The sequence below is a fragment of the Leucoraja erinacea genome, unplaced genomic scaffold (assembly GCF_028641065.1).
Source record: "Leucoraja erinacea ecotype New England unplaced genomic scaffold, Leri_hhj_1 Leri_144S, whole genome shotgun sequence".
In the NCBI taxonomy this organism is placed as follows: domain Eukaryota; kingdom Metazoa; phylum Chordata; class Chondrichthyes; order Rajiformes; family Rajidae; genus Leucoraja; species Leucoraja erinaceus.
Genome location: NW_026575726.1, coordinates 30001 through 54803, shown reverse-complemented (window position 1 = coordinate 54803; position 24803 = coordinate 30001). Strand labels below are relative to the sequence as shown.

At 51.8% G+C, this 24803-nt stretch overlaps 2 protein-coding genes across 2 annotated transcripts in view; one reads left to right on the top strand and one right to left on the bottom strand.

Annotated features, from left to right (window-relative positions):
• The first annotated feature begins 7155 nt into the window (after positions 1-7155).
• Positions 7156-12174, top strand: LOC129715848 (somatostatin receptor type 1-like). Its single transcript, XM_055665731.1, has 2 exons — positions 7156-7173; positions 10362-12174. The coding sequence occupies exon 2, from the start codon at positions 11078-11080 to the stop codon at positions 12155-12157; it is 1080 nt and encodes a 359-aa protein (XP_055521706.1). The 5' UTR covers positions 7156-7173; positions 10362-11077; the 3' UTR covers positions 12158-12174.
• Positions 12175-22895: 10721 nt separating this feature from the next.
• Positions 22896-24803, bottom strand: part of LOC129715843 (endosialin-like) — a 13421-nt gene continuing 11513 nt past the window's right edge. Inside the window, exon 7 of the mRNA XM_055665723.1 lies at positions 22896-23127. The gene's annotated coding sequence lies outside the window, so the exon portion shown is untranslated. The remainder of the gene's footprint in view (positions 23128-24803) is intronic.

Below are 24803 nucleotides of genomic sequence, written 5' to 3'. Positions count from 1 at the left end.
ATAGGTGACGTTTTCACAGAGTGCTGGAGTAACTCAGCGGGTCAGGCAGCATCTGTGGAGAACATGGATAGGTGACGTTTCACAGAGTGCAGACACACACTTTCTCCTGCACATGTACACACACCTACACATGGTGACCAGAGGCTGTAGTGTGCTGGCCTCATGCTGGCTACACTGAGTGGCCAGTAGTGAGAAGCTGTGGACTCACCGTGACTGCAGGAAGTCCCTCTGTGCCTGCCCATCAGGGGGTAAAGTCTGCCCCGCTCCCCAGCCATTCACACTTGCTGTTTAAAGATGCTAATCAGGGGAATGGGGGTGGGCAGCCGATTGTGGATTCCTGCCCATTCGGCCCATCGAGTCCTACTCCCCCATTCAATCGTGTCTGATCTACCTCTCCCTCTTAACCCCATCCTCCTTCCTTCATCTGAGGAAGGACATTATTGCCATAGAGGGAGTGCAGAGACGGTTCACCAGACTGATTCCTGGGATGTCAGGACTGTCTTATGAAGAAAGACTGGATAGACTTGGTTTATACTCTCTAGAATTTAGAAGATTGAGAGGGGATCTTATAGAAACTTACAAAATTCTTAAGAGGTTGGACAGGCTAGATGCAGGAAGATTGTTCCCGATGTTGGGGAAGTCCAGGACAAGGGGTCACAGCTTACGGATAAGGGGGAAATCCTTTAAAACCGAGGTGAGAAGAACCGTTTTCACACAGAGAGTGGTGAATCTCTGGAACTCTCTGCCGCAGAGGGTAGTTGAGGCCAGTTCATTGGCTATATTTAAGAGGGAGTTAGATGTGGCCCTTGTGGCTAAAGGGATCAGGGGGTATGGAGGGAAGGCAGGTATGGGATACTGAGTTGGATGATCAGCCATGATCATATTGAATGACGGTGCAGGCTCGAAGGGCCGAATGGCCTACTCCTGCACCTAATTTCTATGTTTCTATGACCCACTGAGTTACTCCAGCAATCTGTGACCTGCAATGTCCGTGGGTCGGGAGAGTTGCTTCTGAGCAGCAGGGGGCAGAGTTGCCTGAGGAATTGAAACATCACACAAAACCCACGACACACATGCTGGTTGGAGTTAAGACTAAAGTGTTTTATTATCACATGTCAATCGGCAATAGGTGCAGGAGTAGGCCATTCGGCCCTTCCAGCCTGCACCGCCATTCAATGTGATCATTGGCTGATCATCCCACTCAGTACCCCCGTTCCTGCCTTCTCCCCATATCCCCTGACTCCCTACTGAGCTCCCTTTGAAGCCACAACCGCCCTCTGAGGCAGGCCACATCTAACTCCCTCCTCTAAATATAGCCTTAATAAACTGTGGTGGTTCCTCAACTCGGGAACATGTTTTTCCTGCCTCTGTGGCAGAGAATTCTTATATGTTTCAGATTCACCACTCTCTGTCTGTGAAAAAAAATGAAATTTTTTCTCATCTCGGTCTTAAAGGATTTCCCCCTTAACCTTAAGCTGTGACCCCTTGTCCTGGACTTCCCCAACATCAGGAACAATCTTCCTGCATCTAGCCTGTCCATCCCCTTAAGAATTTTGTAAGTTTCTATAAGATCCCCCCTCAATCTTCTAAATTCTAGCGAGAATACAACGGATTCTTTTTAGTCTCCAGAGGCAGGCAGCATCTGTGGAGGGGAATGGGTGACGTTTCGGGGCGAGACCCTTCGGGGCGAGACCCTCCTTAGACTAGTATCTACCTCATGTAGGAACATGGAGAGAACTTGCATCTACCTCATTGGATCGGACTTTACTGGCCTTACCTTGCACTAAATGCAAGGCCAGCAGCATCATCACGGACCAGTCTCACCCCCAGTCACTCCCTCTTCTCCCCTCTCCCATCGGGCAAGAGGTACCGAAGTGTGAAAACAAACGCACACACACACCTCCAGATTCAGGGACAGTTTCTTCCCGGCTGTTATCAGGCAACTGAACCGTCCTACCACACCCAGAGAGCGGTCCTGAACTACTATCTACCTCATTGGTGACCCTCGGCCTATCTTTGATGGGACTCGAAATGTCACCTATTCCTTCTCTCCAGAGATGCTGCCTCACCCGCTGAGTTACTCCAGCATTTTTGTGTCTACCTTCCCCTGTGAGTGTGGACTGGCTCAGTGTCATCTCACATCACTGACTAAACTGTTGAGAAGCGATGTATTGCTCCCTCAGAGTGCGTCAGGGATGTTGCCGAGGTGTGAAGTCTGTTGTGAAAATGCTAAACGTTCCGTCGTCACCCACATCCGTCTTCATTCTGACCTAGTTTAGTTTAGAGATACAGCGCGGAAACAGGCCCTTCTGCCCACCGAGCCCGTGCCGACCAGCGATCCCCGCACACTAACACTATCCTACACACACTAGGGACAATTTACACTTACACCAAGCCAATTGATCTACAAACCTACACGTCTTTGGAGTGTGGGAGGAAATCTCAGATAAATGATTAGATCTTGTAGAGGTGTATAAAATCATGAGAGGAATAGATCAGGTAGAAGCACAAAGTATCTTACCTAGAGTAGGGGAATCGAGGACCAGAGGACACAGGTTCAAGGTGAAGGGGGAAAAGATTTAATAGGAATCTAAGGGGTAACTTTTCCACACAGAGGGTGGTGGGTGTATGGAACGAGCTGCCAGAGGAGGTAGTTGAGGCTGGGACTATCCCAACGTTTAAGAAACAGTTAGACAGGTACATGGACAGGACAGGTTTGGAGGGATATGGACCAAGCGCGGGCAGGTGGGACTAGTGTAGATGGGGCATGTTGGTCGGTGTGGGACTAGTGTAGATGGGGCATGTTGGTCGGGGTGGGACTAGTGTAGATGGGGCATGTTGGCCGGTGTGGGACTAGTGTAGATGGGGCAGGTTGGTCGGGGTGGGACTAGTGTAGATGGGGCATGTTGGTCGGGGTGGGACTAGTGTAGATGGGGCATGTTGGTCGGGGTGGGACTAGTGTAGATGGGGCATGTTGGTCGGGGTGGGACTAGTGTAGATGGGGCATGTTGGTCGGGGTGGGACTAGTGTAGATGGGGCATGTTGGTCCGGGTGGGACTAGTGTAGATGGGGCATGTTGGTCGGGGTGGGACTAGTGTAGATGGGGCATGTTGGTCGGGGTGGGACTAGTGTAGATGGGGCATGTTGGTCGGGGTGGGACTAGTGTAGATGGGGCATGTTGGCCGGTGTGGGCAAGTTGGGCTGCAGAGGATGCTCACAAACAAAGCTACTTAAAGGAGAATGTTGGTCGTTGTGGGACTAGTGTAGATGCAGATGCTGGTTTACAAAAGCAAGAGACAAAGTGCTGGAGTAATGATTCAGAGAAAAAATAAACAGGTGACGTTTGGGGTTGGGACCCTTCTTCAAGTGTCTTGAGTCAAGAGAATATTATTTTCATTTGTCACGAAATGGAACATTAAAGTCAGCACCACCATTCACTGTGATCATGGCTGATCATCCACAATCAGTACCCCGTTGGGACTAGCCTTCGCCCCCATATCCCCTGATTCCATTAGCCCTAAGCTGTACAGTATCTACCTTTCTCTTGTTAGATAGGGTTATTGAGTACAAGAGTTGGGACATCATTTACAACTGTACAAGATGTTGGTAAGACCAATGTAGATGTGAGAGAGGAAGAGAGGGAGTGAGAGAGAGAGAGAGAGCAAGAGACAAAGTGCTGGAGTAATGATTCAGAGAAAAAATAAACAGGTGACGTTTGGGGTTGGGACCCTTCTTCAAGTGTCTTGAGTCAAGAGAATATTATTTTCATTTGTCATGAAATGGAACAATAAAGACGGCACTACCATTCACTGTTATCATGGCTGATCATCCACAATCAGTACCCCGTTCCTGCCTTCGCCCCCATATCCCCTGATTCCATTAGCCCTAAGCTGTACAGTATCTACCTCTCTCTTGTTAGATAGGGTTATTGAGTACAAGAGTTGGGACATCATTTACAACTGTACAAGATGTTGGCAAGACCAATGTAGATGAGAGAGAGGAAGAGAGCGAGGAGAGAGAGAGAGAGAGGGAGGGAGTGAGAGAGAAGAGAGTAGAAAACGAAATCCAGGATCTGGCACTCCTCTCCTCTCCCCTCCTCTCCTCCCCTCCTCTCCTCTCTTCTCCTCTCCTCTCCTCTCCTCTCCTCCTCCTCTCCTCTCCTCTCCTCTCCTCCCCTCCCCTCCCCTCCTCTCCTCTCCTCCTCTCCTCTCCCTCTCCTCCCCTCTCCTCTCCTCTCCTCTCCTCTCCTCTCCTCTCCTCTCCTCCTCTCCTCTCCTCTCCTCTCCTCTCCTCTCCTCCCCTCTTAATTCCTCTCCTCTCCTCTCCTCCCCTCCTGCCTCTCCTCTCCTCTCCTCTCCTCTCCTCTCCTCTCCTCTCCTCTCCCCTCCTCTCCTCTCCTCTCCTCCCCTCCTCTCCTCTCCTCTCCTCTCCTCTCCTCTCCTCTCCTCTCCTCTCCTCTCCTCTCCCTCTCCCCTCCTCTCCTCTCCTCGCCTGAGCGAGTGGCTCTGAGACATGATGAGGAAGGACAGACACAGGTCAGCAGGGGTGGTGAACAGTCGAGTGCCCGGGTCAGCGCGGTGGGGAGGACAAGTTGAGCTGGCCGGGGCTCCGAGCTGCTCCACAGGACGTCCCATCCCAACTTCCCGCTGGCTCAGCATGATTCCCGATCTGCACGGATGCACTGCTCACACCCAGCACGAAGGATATTGACCGGAGCTGCGGGAACAGCGCTGAATTAAAGCAGGCAGCACGGATACATGGAGACATAGACAACAGGTGCAGGAGTAGGCCATGTGGCCCTTCCAGCCAGCACCGCCATTCAATATGATCATGGCTGATCATCCACACTCAGTTCCCCGTTCCTGCTTTCTCCCCATATCCCCTGACTCCATTAGCCCTAAGAGCTAAATCTAACTCTCTCTTGAAAACAACCATTGAATCGGCCTCCACTGCCTTCTGTGGCCGAGAATTCCACAGATTCACAACTCTCTGGGTGAAAAGGTTTCTCCTCATCTCAGTCCTAAATGGCCGGCCCCTTATTCTTAAACTGTGTGGCCCCTGGTTCTGGACTCCCCCAACACCAGGAACATTTTTCCTGCATCTAGCCTGTCCAATCCCTCAAGATTTTTATATGTTTCTATAAGATGCCCTCTCATCCTTCTAAATTCCAGTGAATACAAGCCCAGTCGATCCATTCTTTCATCATATGTCAGTCCTACCATCCTAAGAATTAACCTGGTGAACCTAAGCTGCACTCCCTTAATAGCAAGGATGTCCTTCCTCAAATTAGGGGACCAAAACTGCACACAATACTCCAGGTGAGGTCTCACCAGGGCTCCGTACAACTGCAGAATAACCTTGTTGCTTCTGAACTCAAATCCTCTTGCACTGAAGGCCAACATGCCATTCGCTTTCTTCACTGCCTGCTGTACCTGCATGCCTACTTTCAGTGACTGGTGTACAAGCACACCCAGGTCTCGTTGCACCTCCCCTTCTCCTAATCTGACACCATTCAGATAATAATCTGCCTTCCTGTTCTAGCCACCAGAGTGGATAACCTCACATTTATCCACATTATATTGCATCTGCCCACTCACCCAACCCATCCAAGTCACCCTACAGCCTCATAGCATCCTCCTCACAGCTCACACTGCCACCCAGCTTCGTGTCATCTGCAAATTTTGGAGATCATTTTTCCTTTTAATTCCTTCGTCTAAATCGTCTCCATCTGTGTTCTCCGTAGATGCTGCCAGATGCTGCCTGACCCGCTGAGGTACGCCAGCTCTCTGTGAAACGTCGCCTATCCATGTTCTCCACAGATGCTGCCTGACCCGCTGAGTTACTCCCAGCACTCTGTGAAACGTCACCTATCCATGTTCTCCACAGATGCTGCCTGACCCACTGAGTTACTCCAGCACTCTGTGAAACGTCACCTATCCATGTTCTCCACAGATGCTGCCTGACCCGCTGAGTTACTCCAGCACTGAGTGCATCGTCACCTATCCATGTTCTCCACTGTGTCCTGACCCGCTGTGTTACTCCAGCACTGTGTGTGTGCGTTACCCAGCACCTGCAGTTCCTTGTCTTGACGCATGTTGGCACAGACTGAGTAGACGCTGCTTCTCCAGCACTGTGTCAGTGTGTGTGGAGTTGGAGCAGATCAGTTCCTTGTCTTGGCATGTTGGAGGTGATTCTTCCCCGGAGTTGGAGCAGGAAGGTTTGGGGGGTGGGGAGGGGGGGGGGGTGGGGGGGGGGGGTGGGGGGGGGGAGGGGGGGTGAGCCTCCTGTGTCGCGCGCTGTGTCGCGGCTGCTGCTGCTTTCATCCAAATGTCACCACCTTTTTGTTCCTGTTGCTGTGGAAAATCTTCCTTTTGCAATCCAAATGTCACTGATACGGGGGGAGCTGTGTTCACCCCCCCTTTTATGCTGCTGGCCTCCCCTGTTGCTTTCCCCTGTGGAAACCGCACTCCCACCCCACCCCTGGAGGTTCAGTCAGAACCGACCCCCCACCCTCCCCCTCCCTCTCTCCCCCTGCTCCATCCCCTCTCCCCTACCCTCCCCCCCCCATCAAAACCCTCCCTCCCTCAAGTGTCCCCCCCTCTTTCCCATCCATCCTAATCCCTCCACCTCCCCATCTCCCCCTCCACCCCTTATCTCCTTCCCTTCCCCCTCCGTTCTCTCCCCCTCTCTCCTCCCTCTCCTCCTCTCTCTCTCTCTCTCGCTCCTCCCCCTCTCTCCCTCTCCCTCTCCCTCCCTCTCTCCCTCTCCCTCTCCCCTCCCTCTCCTCTCTCCCTCTCCCTCTCCCTCTCCCTCTCCCTCTCCCCTCCTCCTCCCTCTCTCCCCTCCCTCCCCCCCTCTCCCTCGGTGCTCTCCCCTTGCTGATATCAGAGTTGCTCTCTGCTCATCCATCTCCTGCCCTGGATATTTGGCTGCCGCTGTTGTGTCTGGGCGGGGGGGGGGGGGGTGAAGGAGGAGTGGGGGGGTCGGGGAGGAGGAGAGAGATCAGAGCTGGATGCGGAGCGGGGGAAGACAGCTGGGCTGAGAGAGATGTACGTTGGCACCGGGGCAGGGAGAGGTGACGGTGTGTCTGCCCGCCGTGCCAGGCTCGTGCCCGCTAAATCCCACACACCCTCCACCGTCAGCCCGGGCACCAGCCCCCGCCGACCCACACAGGTAGCACCAGTAACATGCCTTCCCCCCATCCCCAACCCCAGCCCCCATCCCCACCCCCAGCCCCTACCCCCACCCCCACCCCCATCCCCAACCCCCCACCCTCAGCCCCACTCCCCCCCCCCCCCCCCACCCCCACCCCCCATCCCCCCACCCCCCAGCCCCTACCCCCCCATCCCCACCCCCACCCCCCCCCACCACCCCACCCCCACCCCCCCCCCCCCCCCCCCCCCCCCCCCCCCCCCCCCCCCCCCCCCCCCCCCCCCCCCCCCCCTCCCCCCCCCCCCCCCCCCCCCCCCCCCCCCCATCCCCCCCATCCCTACCCCCAGCCCCTGTGTGTGTGAGAGAGAGAGAGAGAGTGTGTGTGTGTGTCTATGAGTGTGTGTGTGAGAGAGAGAGAGAGTGTGTGTGTGAGAGAGAGTGTGTGTGAGAGAGTGTGTGTGTGTGTGTGTGTGTGTGAGAGAGAGAGTGAGAGTGTGTGTGTGTGTGAGAGACAGAGAGAGAGAGTGTGTGTGTGTAGTTTGCACGCTCTCACTGTGTCCGTGTGGGTTTTCTCCGGGCGCTCCAGTTTCTCCCACATCCCGGAGACGTGCGTGTTTGCAGTTTAATCGTCCCTCTGTAAATTGCCCCCTAGTGTGTAGGGAGTGGATGAGAAAGTGGGATAACTATGTTATAATGTTATATTCGACACTAAATGTTGTCCACTTTACCCGTTATCTGTGCATTGTGGGCGGCTTGGTTGTATTAAAGTCTAGCCTTGCATTGCGTAGCATGCAAAACAGAAATGTTTCATCGTGCCTCGGTACATGTGACAACTATTTAACGAAACTATATAAAGAGCAGCGGGTAGAGCTGCTGCCTCATAGCGCCAGAGACCCGGGTTCCATCCCCACTACGGGTGCTGCCTGTATGGAGTTTGCACGTTCTCCCCGTGACCTGCGAGGGTTTTCTCTGAGATCTTCAGTTTCCTCCCACACTCCAAAGACGTGCGGCTTTGTTGGTTAATTGGCTCGGTGTAAGTGTAAATTGTCCCCTAGTGTGTGTGTGTGTGTGTAGGATAGTGCTAGTGTGTGTGTATGATAGTGTTAGTGTGTGTAGGATAGTGTTAGTGTGTGTAGGATAGTGTTAGTGTATGTAGGACAGTGTTAGTGTGTGTAGGATAGTGTTAGTGTGTGTGTGTGTGTGTGTGGAGGATAGTGTTAATGTGTGTAGGATAGTGTTAATGTGTGTAGGATAGTGTTAGTGTATGTAGGACAGTGTTAGTGTGTGTAGGATAGTGTTAGTGTGTGTGTAGGATAGTGTTAGTGTGTGTAGGATAGTGTTAGTGTGTGTGTAGGATAGTGTTGGTGTGCTGGGATAGCAGGTCGGCACGGACTCGGTGGGCCGAAGGGCCTGTTTCCGCGCTGTACCTCTAGACTAACATAACCTTTTCCCTGGGTTGGAGATGTCCAAGTCTAGAGGTCACAGCTTTGAGGTGAGAGAGAGGCAAAGTGTAAAGGAGATGTGTGGGGCAGGTTTGTTTTACACAGAGGGTGGTGGGTGCCTGGAACATGCTGTCAGGGGTGGTGGTGGAGGCAGATATGATAGTGGTGTTTAAGAGGCATTTAGATAGGCACATGGATAGGCAGGGAATAGAGGGATAGGGATCACATACAGGCAGAGAAGATTTTAACGCAACACTTTCTGTAGCAGGATGAGGGGGAAACCTCATTGAAACTTACCAAATATTGAAAGGCCTGGATAGAGTGGATGTGGGGAGGATGTTTCCACTAGTGGGAGAGTCTAGGACCAGAGGTCACAGCCTCAGAATTAAAGGACTCACCTTTAGAAAGAAGGTGAGGAGGGATTTCTTAAACCAGAGGGTGGTGAATCTGTGGAATTCATTGCAACCGAAGGCTAAGATTGCCAAGGTTTTTAGAGATACAGCGCAGAAACAAGTCCTTCAACCCACGAGTCCGTACCGACCAGCGGCCCCCCGCACAGTAGGACTATCCTACACACACTGGGGGACAATTTACAATTTTACCAAAGCCAATTAACCCTTTAAACCCGCACGACTTTGGAGTGTGGGAGGAAACCGGGGCGCCCGGAGAAAACCCACGCAGGTCACGGGGAGAGAACGGACAAAATACATACAGACAAGCACCCGTAGTCAGGTTCGAACACGGGTCTCTGGCGCTGGGAGGCACTGGGTATTGTTAAATCGGAGATTGATAGATTCTTGATTAGTGCGGGTGTCAGGGGTTACGGGGAGAAGGCAGGGGAATGGGGTTAGGATGGAGAGATAGATCAGCCATGATCAAATGGCGGAGTGGACTCGATGGGCTGAATGGCCTAATTCTATGACGCATGAAGATTGTGGGCTGAAGGGCTGTGCTGCTGCCTTCTCCATAGAAACATAGAAACATAGAAAATAGGTGCAGGAGTAGGCCATTCAGCCCTTCGAGCCTGTACCGCCATTCAATATGATCATGGCTAATCATCCAACTCAGTATCCCGTACCTGCCTTCTCTCCATACCCCCTGATCCCCTTAGCCACAAGGGCCACATCTAACTCCCTCTTAAATATAGCCAATGAACTGGCCTCAACTACCCTCTGTGGCAGAGAGTTCCAGAGATTCACCACTCTCTGCGTGAAAAAAGTTCTTCCTTCTCATCTCGGTTTTAAAGGATTTCCCCTTTATCCTTAAGCTGTGACCCCTTGTCCTGGACTTCCCCAACATCGGGAACAATCTTCCTGCATCTAGCCTGTCCAACCCCTTAAGAATTTTGTAAGTTTCTATAAGATCCCCTCTCAATCTTCTAAATTCTAGAGAGTATAAACCAAGTCTATCCAGTCTTTCTTCATAAGACAGTCCTGACATCCCAGGAATCAGTCTGGTGTGAACCGTCTCTGCACTCCCTCTATGGCAATAATGTCCTTCCTCAGATTTGGAGACCAAAACTGTACGCAATACTCCAGGTGTGGTCTCACCAAGACCCTGTACAACTGCAGTAGAACATCCCTGCTCCTATACTCAAATCCTTTTGCAATGAAAGCTAACATACCATTCGCTTTCTTTACTGCCTGCTGCACCTGCATGCCTACCTTCAATGACTGGTGTACCATGACACCCAGGTCTCGCTGCATCTCCCCATTTCCCAATCGGCCACCATTTAGATAATAATGTTCTCTATGTTCTGTGTTCTAGTGTATGGTACGTGTGACAGCAGGGAAGATCCAAGCCGGGACATTTCTCTGTGGAGTCTCCCATCCCAACTCACTGGCCGGCCCGCTGAGACCGCAGTCCGCAACGCTCCAGAGATCCCTGCAGCACCTTGAAGACTGAGGACTCACAATCTCCAGCGGGAATCCCATCCCACTGGGACCATCACTAGGAACCTCTTCCCACTTAATCCCAGTTGGTCCGCCACTAGAGAAGGTTTAGTTTAGAGATACAGCGTGGAAACAGGCCCTTTGGCCCACCGAGTCTGCTCCGACCAGCTAACGAATTCCACAGATTCACCACCCTCTGGTTTAAGAAATCCCTCCTCATCTACTTTCTAAAGGTGCGTCCTTTAATTCTGAGGCTGTGACCTCTGGTCCTAGACTCTCCCACTAGTGGAAACATCGTCCCCACATCCACTCTATCCCCGCACACTAACGTTATCCTAGACACACACACTGGGGACAATTTTACATTTACTCCAAGACAATTCACCTACAAACACGCACGACTTTGTAGTGTGGGAGGAAACCGGAGCGCCCGGAGAAAACCCACGCAGGTCACGGGGAGAGAACGTGCAAACTCCGTGCAGACAGCGACCGTGGTCAGGATCGAACCCGCTGTGGGGCAGCAACTCCACCAGTGTCCCGCTCGAGGGTGGGGAGGGGGAGAGCTACCATGAAGGATCTGTAGCTACCACGATGGAGTTCCCCACGGATACATTGCCGACGTCTGTCGCTGCCAACATGTCGGACCTGGGGAGGGATCGCATGGATTGGGAAACTATCGTCATCTCCTCGGTCTATGCCCTGGTTTGCTGCGTTGGGGTCTTGGGCAACTCTCTGGTAATCTATGTCATCCTGAGGCACACCAAGATGAAGACCCCCACCAACATCTACATCCTCAACCTGGCTGTGGCCGACGAACTCTTCATGGCCAGCATGCCCTTTCTGGCCATCTCGGCCGCCCTCCAGCACTGGCCCTTCGGCCCGTCCGCCTGCAGGCTGGTCCTCAGCATGGACGGCATGAACATGTTCACCAGTGTCTTCTGCCTGACGGTCCTGAGCATTGACCGCTACCTGGCAGTGGCCCACCCCATCCGCTCCGCCTCCTACCGGCGCCTGCCAGTGGCCAAGGTGGTCAACCTGCTGGTCTGGGTCCTCTCCCTGCTGGTCATCACCCCCATCATCGTCTTCGCCGACACCCAGCGGACGGAGAGCGGGGCGGTCATCTGTAACCTCATCTGGAGCAGGAGGTGGTGGTCCAAGATCTTCGTGGTCTACACTTTCTTCCTGGGTTTCCTCATCCCCGTCACGGCCATCGGCCTCTGCTACTTCCTGATCGTGGTCAAGATGCGGCAGGTGGCCCTCAAGGCGGGCTGGGTCCAGCGGAGGAGGTCCGAGCGCAGGATCACCTGGATGGTGATGTTGGTGGTGGTGGTCTTTGCCGTGTGCTGGACCCCCTTCTACACGGTGCAACTGGTCAACGTCTTCTGGTTCCCGCCCCACCCCACCCTGGGCCAGCTGGTCACCGTCCTCAGCTACGCCAACAGTGGGGCCAACCCCATCCTCTACGCCTTCGTCTCCGACAACTTCCGCCAGTCCTTCCAGAAGATTCTCTGCGTGCGCTGCCTGGGAGCCGGGCCGGAGGAGCAGGCGGGCGAGTGCGTACTGGCCCTCAACGCCAAAGTGGGCGAGGAGGAGGCCGAGAGCCAGGAGAGACGAGTGTCGGGGGCTGTGTACCCTAACGGGACCTGTACCTCCAGGACCACTGCACTGTAGGGTGTGTGTGTGTGTGTGGGGGGGGGGGGGGGGGGGGGGGGGAGGGGGGTAGAGTCACAGTCACACACAGACCAGGGTCAGACCATGTGGAATCTAGACCACCACCCATACATTTGCGACCCTTCTATTTTGAGATAGTCCTGGTCATAGTCACACAGTGTGGAAACAGGCCCTTCAGCCCAACCTGTCCCTGCCGACCAACATGCCCCAGCTACACTGGTCCCACCTGCCCGCGTTTGGCCCATGTACCTCCTGTCATATCCATGTACCTGTCAAAATGTTTCTTGAAGGTTGAGATAGTGCCAGCCTCAACTACATCCTTCAGTAGCTTGATCCATACACCCTTTGTATAAAAAAAGTTGCCCATCAGGTTACATAGAAACATAGAAATTAGGTGCAGGAGTAGGCCATTCGGCCCTTCGAGCCTGCACCGCCATTTAATATGATCATGGCTGATCATCCAACTCAGTATCCCGTACCTGCCTTCTCTCCATACCCTCTGATCCCCTTGGCCACAAGGGCCACATCTAACTCCCTCTTAAATATAGCCAATGAACTGTGGCCTCAACTACCCTCTGTGGTAAAGAGTTCCAGAGATTCACCACTCTCTATGTGAAAAAAGTTCTCCTCATCTCGGTTTTAAAGGATTTCCCCCTTTATCCTTAAGCTGTGACCCCTTGTCCTGGACTTCCCCAACATCGGGAACAATCTTCCTGCATCTAGCCTGTCCAACCCCTTAAGAATTTTGTAAGTTTCTATAAGATCCCCTCTCAATCTCCTAAATTCTAGAGAGTATAAACCAAGTCTATCCAGTCTTTCTTCATAAGACAGTCCTGACATCCCAGACAGCCCCAGGTTCTTATTAAATCTATTCCCCTTCACCTTAAACCCATGTCCTATCGTTCTCAACTCTGGGCAAGAGACTCTGTGCGTCTACCCGATCTATTCCACTCATGATCTTGTACACCTCTACTGTATAAGATCGCCCCTCAGCCTCTTGCACTACAAGGAATAATAGACAACAGGTGCAGGAGAAGGCCATTCGGCCCTTTACTGCCATTCAATGTGATCATGGCTGATCATCCCCAATCAGTACCCCAATAATGTCCCAGTTGGACCACGACTAGGTTGCTCAACCTCTCCCTGTATCTGAGGTACTTGAGTCAGGGGATATGGAGAGAAGGCAGGAACGGGGTACTGAGTTGGGGATGATCAGCCGTGATCACATTGAATGGCGGTGCTGGCTCGAAGGGCCAAATGGCCTCCTGCACCTATTGTCTATTGTCTATTGTCTATTGAGTCCTGGTAAATCTCAGCTGACCCTTTCCATTTTAACAACGTCTTTCCTGACGGAAACCCGACACAATAGATTTAAAAAGTTTCCCCCCCCCCCCCCTCCCACCCCACCCCCACCCCCCCACACACACACCCCAACTCTAAAACACAGACAGAAAATAATTTAAAAATGTGCCGCCTGGCCTCTACTCCTGCACCTATTGTCTATTGTCTATTGAGTCCTGGTAAATCTCAGCTGACCCTTTCCATTTTAACAACGTCTTTCCTGACACAATACTCTAAATGTGGCCTTACCAATGTCTTGTACAACTGTAACATGAGCTGCCAGCTTCTACACTCTGACTGATGAAGGCCAAAGTGGCAAAGGCCTTCTTGACCACCCGATCCACGTGTGGGGCCACTTTCCAGAAATGATGGTGGACAACACTCCCCAGAGCCCGGCCATTCACCGTCTAGATCCTGCCCCGGTTTGACTTCCCAAAATACACCACCTCACATTTCTCTGTATTAAATTCCATCAACCATTCCTCAGCCCACCTGGCCAATCGATCCAGATCCTGCTGCATTTTAGAACAACCATCTTCACGATCTTCAGTGTCATCTGCAAACTTACTTATCACGCCTTGTGGGATCACATCCAAATCATTGATATGAGATATGGGGTGAGGAATGGAAAGATCCTCCTCCTTAGAGAAGGACTTCCTGGTTTTGTCATCATTTTGACATTCAGTATAGTTATGAATCAAATCATAAACGCATAAATAATCAATTAAAATAAATAGCTGATGAGGACATTCGGAATATCGTGAGCAATATTGGGCACCGTATCTGAGGAAGGATGTGCTGGATCTGGAGAGGGACCAGAGGAGGTTTACAAGAATGATCCAAGGAATGAGTGGGTTGGCACTGGGCCTGTGCTTGCTGGAGTTTAGAAAGATGAGGGGGGGAGGGGAGAGGACCTCATTGAAAGATACAGAATAGTGAAAGGCTTGGATAGAGTGGATGTGGAGAGGAGGTTTCCACTAGCGGGAGAGTCTAGGACTAGAGGTCACAGCCCAAGAATTGAAGACGTACAGGTTTGTAGGTTAATTAGCTTAGTAAATGTAAAAATTGTCCCTAGTGGGTGTAGGATAGTGTTAGTGTGTGGGGATCGCTGGTCGGCACGGACCTGGTGGGCCGAAGGGCCTGTTTCTCTAACCAAAATACACTGAACGTTCTCGTAGGAAGGAGATGAGGAGGAATTTCTTTATTCAGAGGGTGGTGAATCTGTGGAATTCATTGCCACAGACGGCTGTGGGGGCCACAAGTCAGTGGATATATTTAAGGCAGAGATAGATAGTTTCTTGATTAGTGCGGGTGTCAGGGGTTATGGGGAGAAGGCAGGGGAATGGGGTTAGGAGGGAGAGATAGACCAGCTGTGATTGAGTGATGGAGTAGACTTGATGGGCCGAATGGCCTGATTCTACTCCTATCACGTGACCTTATGGCAGTCACGGTGGCGCAGCGGTAGAGTCGCTGCCTTATAGCGATTGCAGCGCTGGAGACCTGGTGTCCGATCCCGACTACGGGTGCTGTCTGTACGGAGTTTGCATGCTCTCCCCGTGACCTGCGTGGTTTTTTTCTCCGAGATCTTCGGTTTCCTCCCACACTTCAAAGACGTTCGGGTTTGTAGGTTAATTGGCTCGGTGTAAATGTTTTAAAGGATTGTCCCTGATGTGTGTGTGTAGGTTGGTGTCAGTGTGCGGGGATCGCTGGTCGGTTCGGCATGGACCTGGGTCTGACTGTGGCACTGTCCACCCATTGTGCCACTGAGCTGACAGTCTATTAAACATACGTAAACGGGCCCTCCTGTTCAATCACTCTGTGCGTGGAATGCTGAAAATGCCGAGTTATTCTGCCAGGAATGAAAAATGAGGCAGATGTTTTGGCAATCTGTGTGCATGGAGTGGCCATTGTTGAAAGAGCTGTCGGTTTTTCCACATTAGGCTTCTGGCATGGCACACGACACACGCCCAGATATCTCACACACTGGCCTTCTCCAGCCCTCTGCAGATTCCCCATGGAATGCTGGAATCTTAGCAGGATATGGGCCAAGGTTGGGACCAGCATCTAGGTCCACGAGTAGGATGGAACTGCAGATGCAGGGTTACACGGAAGATAAGGCACTAAGGCACCCGAAAAAGGGACCACATCACCCCGATCCTGGCCTCTCTCCACTGGCTCCCTGTGCCGTTCCAAATAAATTTCAAGATCCTCCTTTATGTCGACAAAGCCCTCAATGGGCTTGTCCTGCCCCCACCTACATCAAAAGTCTACTCACCCACCACACCACCTCCAGGTCCCTCAGATTGGCCGACTTGGGGTTACTGAATATCCCGCGGTCTAGGCATAAGTTCTGGGGCGACCGGTTGCAGCCCCTAGACTGTGGAACAGCAGCATCCCCCTTCCCATCAGAACGAACTGCCCCCTCCATCGACTCCTTTAAGTCGAGACTTAAAACTGATCTTTACTCACAAGCCTTTCTTGACATCCTCTGAGCGAGGGCTACATGTATGTATTTATGTATGTATCTAGTCTATGAACCACTGTTGTATAACGTTAGTACCTCCACCAATGTAAAGCACTTTGGCCAACGAGAGTTGTTTTTTAAATGTGCTATAGAAATAAAACTTGTGACAAAATGCTGGAGTAACTCAGCGGGTCAGGCAGCATCTCTGGAGAGAAGGAATGGGTGACGTTTCGGGTCGAGAGTGCTGGAGTAACTGTGATTGGGACAGGCAGCATCTCTGGAGAGGAAGATTTATTGTCTGAAGAAGGGTCTCGACCCAATGGGTCACCCATTCCTTCTCTCCGAGATGCTGCCTTCTTCAGTTACTGTGCATCTGTGGTCACCTATCCATGTTCTCCACAGATGCTGCCTGACCCACTGAGTTACTCCAGTCCTCTGTGAGAGGGAGAGATGTTTTCCACAGATGTCCGAAGACCCGCTGGTTACTCGACTCCAAAACGTCACCCATCCATGTTCTCCACAGATGCTGCCTGACCCGCTGAGTTACTCCAGCACTCTGTGAAACGTCACCTATCCATGTTCTCCACAGATGCTGCCTGACCCGCTGAGTTATGGTGCAGCAGCATCTATGGAGCGAAGGAAAAAGGCAACGTTTCGGGGCCGAAATCCTTCTGGAAATAGGCAACGTTTCGGGCCGAAACCCTTCCGGGTTTCGGCCCGAAACGTTGCCTATTTCCTTAGCTCCATAGATGAGTTATTCCAGCACTCTGTGATCTATCTTCGGTATAAACCAGCATCTGCGGTTCCTTCCTATGCATCTTGGTCAGCATGTACGCATCGGGCCAAAGGGCCTTTTCTGTGCTGTGAGACTGGATGATGCTATTGAGATTTCTAAAATGATGGAGCAGAGATGAGTGAAAAGCCACAGTCTCTTCCTCAGGGGGGGTCTAAAACTCGAGGGCAGATGTTTGACATGAAATGGGGAAGATTTAATCGAAACCAGAGGGGTACATTTTTCACACAGAGGGTGGTCTGTATCTGGAGCGAGCTGCCAGAGGAACTGCTGGAGGCCGCAACTATAACAATACATGATTACATTGCAAGATACATCACGGAAACAGGCCCTTTGGCCCACCGAGTCCATGCTGACCATCGATCACCCGTTCACACACACTAGGGGGCAATTTACAGAGACCTACAAACCTGCACGTCTTTGGAGTGTGGGAGGAAACCCACCCAGGTCACGGGGAGAACATGCAAACTCACCCATGGATTGAACCCGGGTCTCTACCACTGCGCCACAGTGTCACCCCAATTAGTCAAGTCAAGTTTATTTGTCACATACACATACGAGATGTGCAGCGAAATGAAAGTGGCAATGCTCGCGGATTTTTTGTGCAAAAGACAAACAACAAAACAACCAAACAAATTATAAACACAATCATAACACACATATTCTTTTACATAATAAATAGTGGAAGGAAAAATGTTCAGTAGAGTTAGTCCCTGGTGAGATAGGCGTTTACAGTCCGAATGGCCTCTGGGAAGAAACTCCTTCTCAACCTCTCCGTTCTCACCGCATGGCAACGGAGGCGTTTGCCTGACCGTAGCGGCTGGAACAGTCCGTTGCAGGGGTGGAAGGGGTCTCCCATGATTTTGTTTGCTCTGGAGTTGCACCTCCTGATGTATAGTTCCTGCAGGGGGGCGAGTGAAGTTCCCATAGTGCGTTCGGCCGAACGCACTACTCTCTGCAGAGCCTTCTTGTCCTTGGCAGAGCAATTCCCAAACCAGATGGTAATGTTCCCGGACAAGATGCTTTCCACCGCCGCTGCGTAGAAGCACTGGAGGATCCTCGGAGACACTCTGAATTTCCTCAATTGCCTGAGGTGGTAAAGGTGCTGCCTTGCCTTACTCACCAGTGCTGAGGCGTGTGATGCCCATGTTTAGATAGAGATAGTCTTGCTACCGTGCTCAGCACAGACCTTGTGGGCCGAAGGGCCTGTTCTTGTGCTGTACTGGATCTGTGAGAATCTGACACAGATGATTCGGTAATCATCCCTGCACACCAAGGAGTGAACTCACAGTCTGGTGTGCAGGACTGAGCCTTGCCATCTCATGCAAGACTTGGACCAGCAACAGCTAGAAGCCACAGACAGCGGGGGGAGAGACACTGGCAAATTCCTTGGAAGGCTTTGAAAGCTCGGCACGTCCCCAGCAACTCTCCCCAACTTCTACAGATGTGCCACAGAGAGCATTTTATCGCAGCGCGGTTCGGGAACGGCTCCGTCCGAGACCAGCGAGAAATCGCAGAGAGTTGTGGACAGTTGCAGCCCAGACCGTCACACACGCACAAACCAACCTCCCTTCCATCCACCGCCTCCATCTACACCTCACGCTGCCTCGGCAAGGCCAGCGGCATCATAGAAACATAGACAATAGGTGCAGGAGTAGAGGCCATTCGGCCCTTCGAGCCTGCACCATTCCCCATTCAATATGATCATGGCTGATCATCCAACTCAGTATCCTGTACCTGCCTTCTCTCCACACCCCCTGATCCCTTTAGCCACAAGGGCCACATCTAACTCCCTCTTAAATATAGCCAATGAACTGTGGCCTCAACTACCTTCTGTGGCAGAGAATTCCACAGATTCACCACCCTCTGTGTGAAAAAAAATGTTTTTCTCATCTCGGTCCTAAAAAACTTCCCCCTTATCCTTAAACTGTGTGGCCTCTTGTCCTGGACTTCCCCAACATCGGGAACAATCTTCCTGTATCTAGCCTGTCCAACCCCTTTAGAATTTTGTAAGTTTCTATAAGATCCCCCCCTCAATCTCCTAAATTCTAGCGAGTACAAGCCGAGTCTATCCAGTCTCCACAGCCCAGTCTCACCCCCCGGTCACTCCCTCTTCTCCTCTCTCCCATCGGGCAAGAGGTACAGAAGTGTGAAAACCAACGCACACACACACACACACACCTCCAGATTCAGGGACAGTTTCTTCCCGGCTGTTATCAGGCAACTGAACCGTCCTCTCACCAACTAGAGAGCGGTCCTGAACTACTATCCACCTCATTGGAGACCCTCGGACTATCCTTGATCGGACTTTACCTTGCACTAAACGTTATTCCCTTTATCCTGTATCTGTACACTGTGGACGGCTCGATTGTAATCATGTGTTGTCTTTCCGCTGACTGGTTAGCACGCAACACAAGCTTTTCACTGTACCTCGGTACACGGGACAATAAACTCAACTCAACACAATTCTCGTCTAAACTGTGACTTTCCAGACTAGGAGGAGACTCAGAGGGTAAGGTGTGAAAATGACAGATCAAAGGAGACCGTGGTCATGGAAAATGCAGGTAGGCAAAAATGCTGGAGAAACTCAGCGGGTGAGACAGCATCTATGGAGCGAAGGAATTGGCGACGTTTCGGGTCAAGACTCTTCTGAAACGTCACCTGTTTCCTTCGCTCCATGGATGCTGCCTCACCTGATGAGTTCCTCCAGCATTTTTGTCTATACAACCATATAACCATATAATAATTACAGCACGGAAACAGGCCATCTCGGCCCTACAAGTCCATGCCGAACAAATTTTTTTTTCCCCTTAGTCCCACCTGCCTGCACTCGTACCATAACCCTCCATTCCCTTCTCATCCATATGCCTATCCAATTTATTTTTAAATGATACCAATGAACCTGCCTCCGCCACTTCCACTGGAAGCTCATTCCACACCGCTACCACTCTCTGCGTAAAGAAGTTCCCCCTCATATTACCCCTAAACTTCTGTCCCTTAATTCTGAAGTCATGTCCTCTTGTTTGAATCTTCCCTATTGTCAAAGGGAAAAGCTTGTCCACATCAACTCTGTCTATCCCTCTCATCATTTTAAAGACCTCTATCAAGTCCCCCCTTAACCTTCTGCGCTCCAGAGAATAAAGACCTAACTTATTCAACCTATCTCTGTAACTTAGTTGTTGAAACCCAGGCAACATTCTAGTAAAGAATGCCTTTGATTTTTCCAGCATCTGCAGTTCCTTCTTAAACAAGAAAAAAGTAGAATATTTCTTTGATGGCTGAAGGGAATGCGATAACATGACACTAACACTGACAAAGGAAAAGCAAGGGTTACTTGAAGATATCGAACATATTGAATATCGGAGATATAGCGAATATTGGGAATATTTATCAGGACATTAAAACTGAACCATTCTATCACGAATATTAGAAATCCAATTGAAAGCATTTTATCGGGATGTATCACAGCCTGATTTGGGAACAGCTCCATCCAAGACTCGCAGAGAGTTGTGGACAGTTGCAGCCCAGACCATCACACACACACACACACACAAACCAACCTCCCTTCCATCGCCTCCATCTACACCTCACGCTGCCTCGGCAAGGCCAGCAGCATCATCACGGACCAGTCTCACCCCCGGTCATTCCCTCTTCTCCCCTCTCCCATCGGGAGACCTGAAACGGCACCCATCCATAGAAACGTAGAAACATAGACAATAGGTGCAGGAGTAGAGGCCATTTAGCCCTTCCAGCCAGCACCGCCATTCAATGTGATCATGGCTGATCATCCCCAATCAGTACCCCGTTCCTGCTTTAGAAACATAGAAATTAGGTGCAGGAGTAGAGGCCATTCGGCCCTTCGAGCCTGCACTGCCATTCAATATGATCATGGCTGATCATCCAACTCAGTATCCCGTACCTGCCTTCTCTCCATACCCCCTGATCCCCTTAGCCACAGGGCCACATCTAACTCCCTCTTAAATATAGCCAATGAACTGTGGCCTCGACTCTCTCTGCAGAGAGTTCCAGAGATTCACCACTCTCTGTGTGAAAAAAGTTCTTCTCATCTCGGTTTTAAAGGATTTCCCCCTTATCCTTAAGCTGTGACCCCTTGTCCTGGACTTCCCCAACATCGGGAGCAATCTTCCTGCATCTAGCCTGTCCAACCCCTTAAGAATTTTGTAAGCCTTCTCCCCCATATCCCTTGATTCCGTTAGCCCTAAGAGCAAAATCTAACTCCCTCTTGAAAACATCCAGTGAATTGGCCTCCACTGCCTTCTGTGGCCGAGAATTCCACAGATTCACAACTCTCTGTGTGAAAAAGGTTTTTCCCTCATCTCAGTCCGAAATGGCCGGCCCCTTATTCTTAAACTGTGATTCCTTCAGACCAGAGATGCTGCCTGTTTTGTGCCTCTTGTAGGTGTACGGTTGTGCTGACCTACCGATGGAGGCCCAGAGGTTGTGCTGGGACTGGCTCACACACAGCCTTTGCCCAGAGGGAGGTGAATCTGTGGGATTCATTGCCACAGACGGCGGTGGAGGCCAAGTCAATGGGGGATGTTCGTTCAAAGCAGAGATTTGGGGGGGGGATTTTAGCTGAAAAGTAAAGTTCGGGTCAAACACAGTAATATTTTGCTCCCATCTCTCACATTCAGGGCATGCTGACTCCAGCACTGCACGGGATATTCTCCATGCTGGGAGGGGTTTGGATCAGGAATCTCTACAGCTGGAGATTAGGATCGCGCCCCTGCTGAGTTTCACCGAATAAACCAGCAAGATAAACAGTTGCAGAGCAGCAGCAGCAGCAGCATTGTAACTTGTGAGGAGCCTTCGATTCTGAGCCTTGTTTAGACTACAGCGTTCCTTCCGCCCCCTCTCCACCCCTAAACTTTGAAACACCAGCCCCTTACACCCACTCTCCCCGTCCCTTGTGTCCCCCCCCCCCCTCCCGTCCTCCATGTGTGGTGCCCCACACACACACACACACCACACACACACACACACACACACACACACACCACACACACACACACACACACACACACACACACACACACACACACACACACACACACCTGTGTCACCATGGTGGGGCGTTGAGTCCAGAATCAAATCATTTTATTGCTGTTACATTTACAGTTTCACAGTGAGGAGGGGGGCGGGAGCAAAGCCCAAACTGGGGGGTTGACCTCCCCCTCCCCCTCCTCCCCTCCGCTCACCTCCCTCCCCTCCGCTCACCTCCCCTCACCCTCCTCACGCTCCTCCTCACCCCCTCCCGTCCTCTCCTCTCCCCACCTCCCCATCACCCTCCCTGCCGCAGGAGTTGAGTGTGTGTCATTGTGTGTGTGTGTGTGTGTGTGAGAGTCTGCATGTGTGCATGTGTTTACGTGTGTGTATGTGCGTGCATATGTGTGTGCATTTGTGTGTGCGCGTGCATCTGTGTGTGCGTACGTGTGTGTATGTACCTGGCTGTATCTGTGTGTGTGTACGTGTGTGCCTGCATGTGTGTGTGTGCGCGCATGTCTGTGTGTGTGCGTGTGCATGCGTGTGTGCGTACATGTGTGTGTGTGTATCTATGTGCGTGTGTGCATGTCTATGTGGTTACGTGTGTTTGTGTGTATGTGTGCGTGTGTGCATGTGTGTGCGTACATGTGTGTGTGTGGTTACGTGTGTGTGTGTACATATGTGTGTGTATATCTGTGTGTGTATCTGTGTGTACATGTGTGTGTGTGTATCTGTGTGTGTGTGTGCGTATGTGTGTGTGTGTGTGCGTACATGTGTGTGTGTGTATCTGTGTGTGTGTGCGTGCATGTGTGTGTGTATATCTGTGTGTGTGTGCGTACATATGTGTGTGTATCTGTGTGTGTGCATGTGTGTGTGCGTACATGTGTGTGTGTATATCTGTGTGTGTGTGTGCATGTGTGTGTGCGTACATGTGTGTGTGTATATCTGTGTGTGCGTGTGCATGTTCTATAGACCCTCCATCTCCCTTGGCAACCCCCACCCATAGTCTCAGCCTCCCATTGCCGAAAGTTCAACCTGTGAACCCGTGACCCCTGCCCTCCGCGCCGCCATCTTGGGAAGCTCCATCGTTGAGGTCACCAGGGTTGGGGGCGCTGAGGGAGGGTGGGGGGGGGGGGGGGAGGGGCAGGGGGGGGGTCCGCTGTAATCCAGATCACCGCAGTCTGAAAGACCACCTGTGGTGGTAACTGCTGCCCAGCCAAGTCCAAACCCAACCAGCGACATTGTTCAAGGAAGAGAGCGCAGATGTCAGCAAGATGGGTCCCTCTGCTGATGGGTCGGCCATTCGTCCAGTGGTCCTCCGAGGGTCAGCGTGATTCTGGCCACTCCTCCACCTGGAGCACCGGTCACCTGTGGAGGGAGCAGGACGTTAGACCGAGGGGCAGTGGTCTGGAAGAGAGCGTCCACTATCTCCCCTCCCTCCTCCAACCTGTACCCCCCCCCCCCTCCCTCCGCCCCCCCCAGCACACACCTCCCCCCCCCCCCCCCCTCTCTCTACTACTCTCCCTCCACCCTCGTCCCGTCCCCCCCACCTCCTCTCTCGTCCGCCTTCCTCCCACTGCCCCCTCCTCTGTCCTTTGAGAGCGAGTTAGATTTAGCTATTAAGGTTAACGGAATCAAGGGATACCGATCAAGTGGACCCGTTGGGTCCCATCCACTCAATGTGGGTGGGGGGGGGGGGGCCTGAGGTGTCACACACACACTTACCACCCCCCCCCCCCCCACACACACACACACACACACACACACACACACACCACTTACCACACACACACACACACACACACACACGCACACGCACACATATACACACACATACACACACACGCACACACACACACCCACCCACACACACACACACACACACACACACACACACACACACCCACACACACACACACCCACACCCACACACACACCCACACACCACACACTTACCACAATCCCCCGCCCTGTCCACTCACGCATAGCCCCCCACTCACAGGCACGTCTAGAGAGGGAGAGGTAGGTGGGGGTAGAGGGAGAGCGAGGGCAGAGAGGGGGGGGGGGAGGGAGAGAGGGGCGGAGACAGAGAGAGGGGGGGGGGAGGGAGAGAGGGGCGGAGACAGAGAGAGAGAGGGGGGGAAACATTTTCTATGTTTCAGGAGAGAAGGGATGAGAATGGGGTTGATAGGGAAAGACAGATCAGCCACGATCAGATAGAATGGCGGAGTAGACTCGATGGGCCGAATGGCCTAATTTTGACCTAAGTTGATTGACCAACTGATTAATTGATTATCGGTTTAATTCATTGACTAATTCATTGATTCACGACATTGATTCTATGCTAAGACACTTGCTCATTCACTCCCTCGCATACGAGGGGCAATTTAACAGCGGGACGATTCACCCCCAAACACGCACACGTATGTTTAGTTTTGTTTATTGTCACGTGCTAACCAGTCAGCGGAAAGACAACACATGATTACAATCGAGCCGTCCACAGTGTACAGATACAGGATAAAGGGAATACCGTTTAGTGCAAGGTCAAGTCTGATTTAAAGATAGTCCGAGGGTCTCCAATGAGGTGGATGAGAGGTCAGAATGGGGTTCAATACGGTGGCGCAGCGGGTAAAGCTGCTGCCTCACAGAGACCCGGGTTCAATCCCAACTACGGGTGCTGTCTGTATGGAGTTTGCATGTTCTCCCCGTGGGTTTTAGAAACATAGAAATTAGGTGCAGGAGTAGGCCATTCAGCCCTTCGAGCCTGCACCATTCGCCATTCAATATGATCATGGCTGATCATCCAACTCAGTATCCCATCCCTGCCTTCGCTCCATACCCCCTGATCCCTTTAGCCACAAGGGCCACATCTAACTCCCTCTTAAATATAGCCAATGAACTGTGGCCTCAACTACCCTCTGTGGCATAGAGTTCCAGAGATTCACCACTCTCTGTGTGTGAAAAAAGTTCGTCTCATCTCGGTTTTAAAGGATTTCCCCCTTATCCTTAAGCTGTGACCCCTTGTCCTGGACTTCCCTAACATC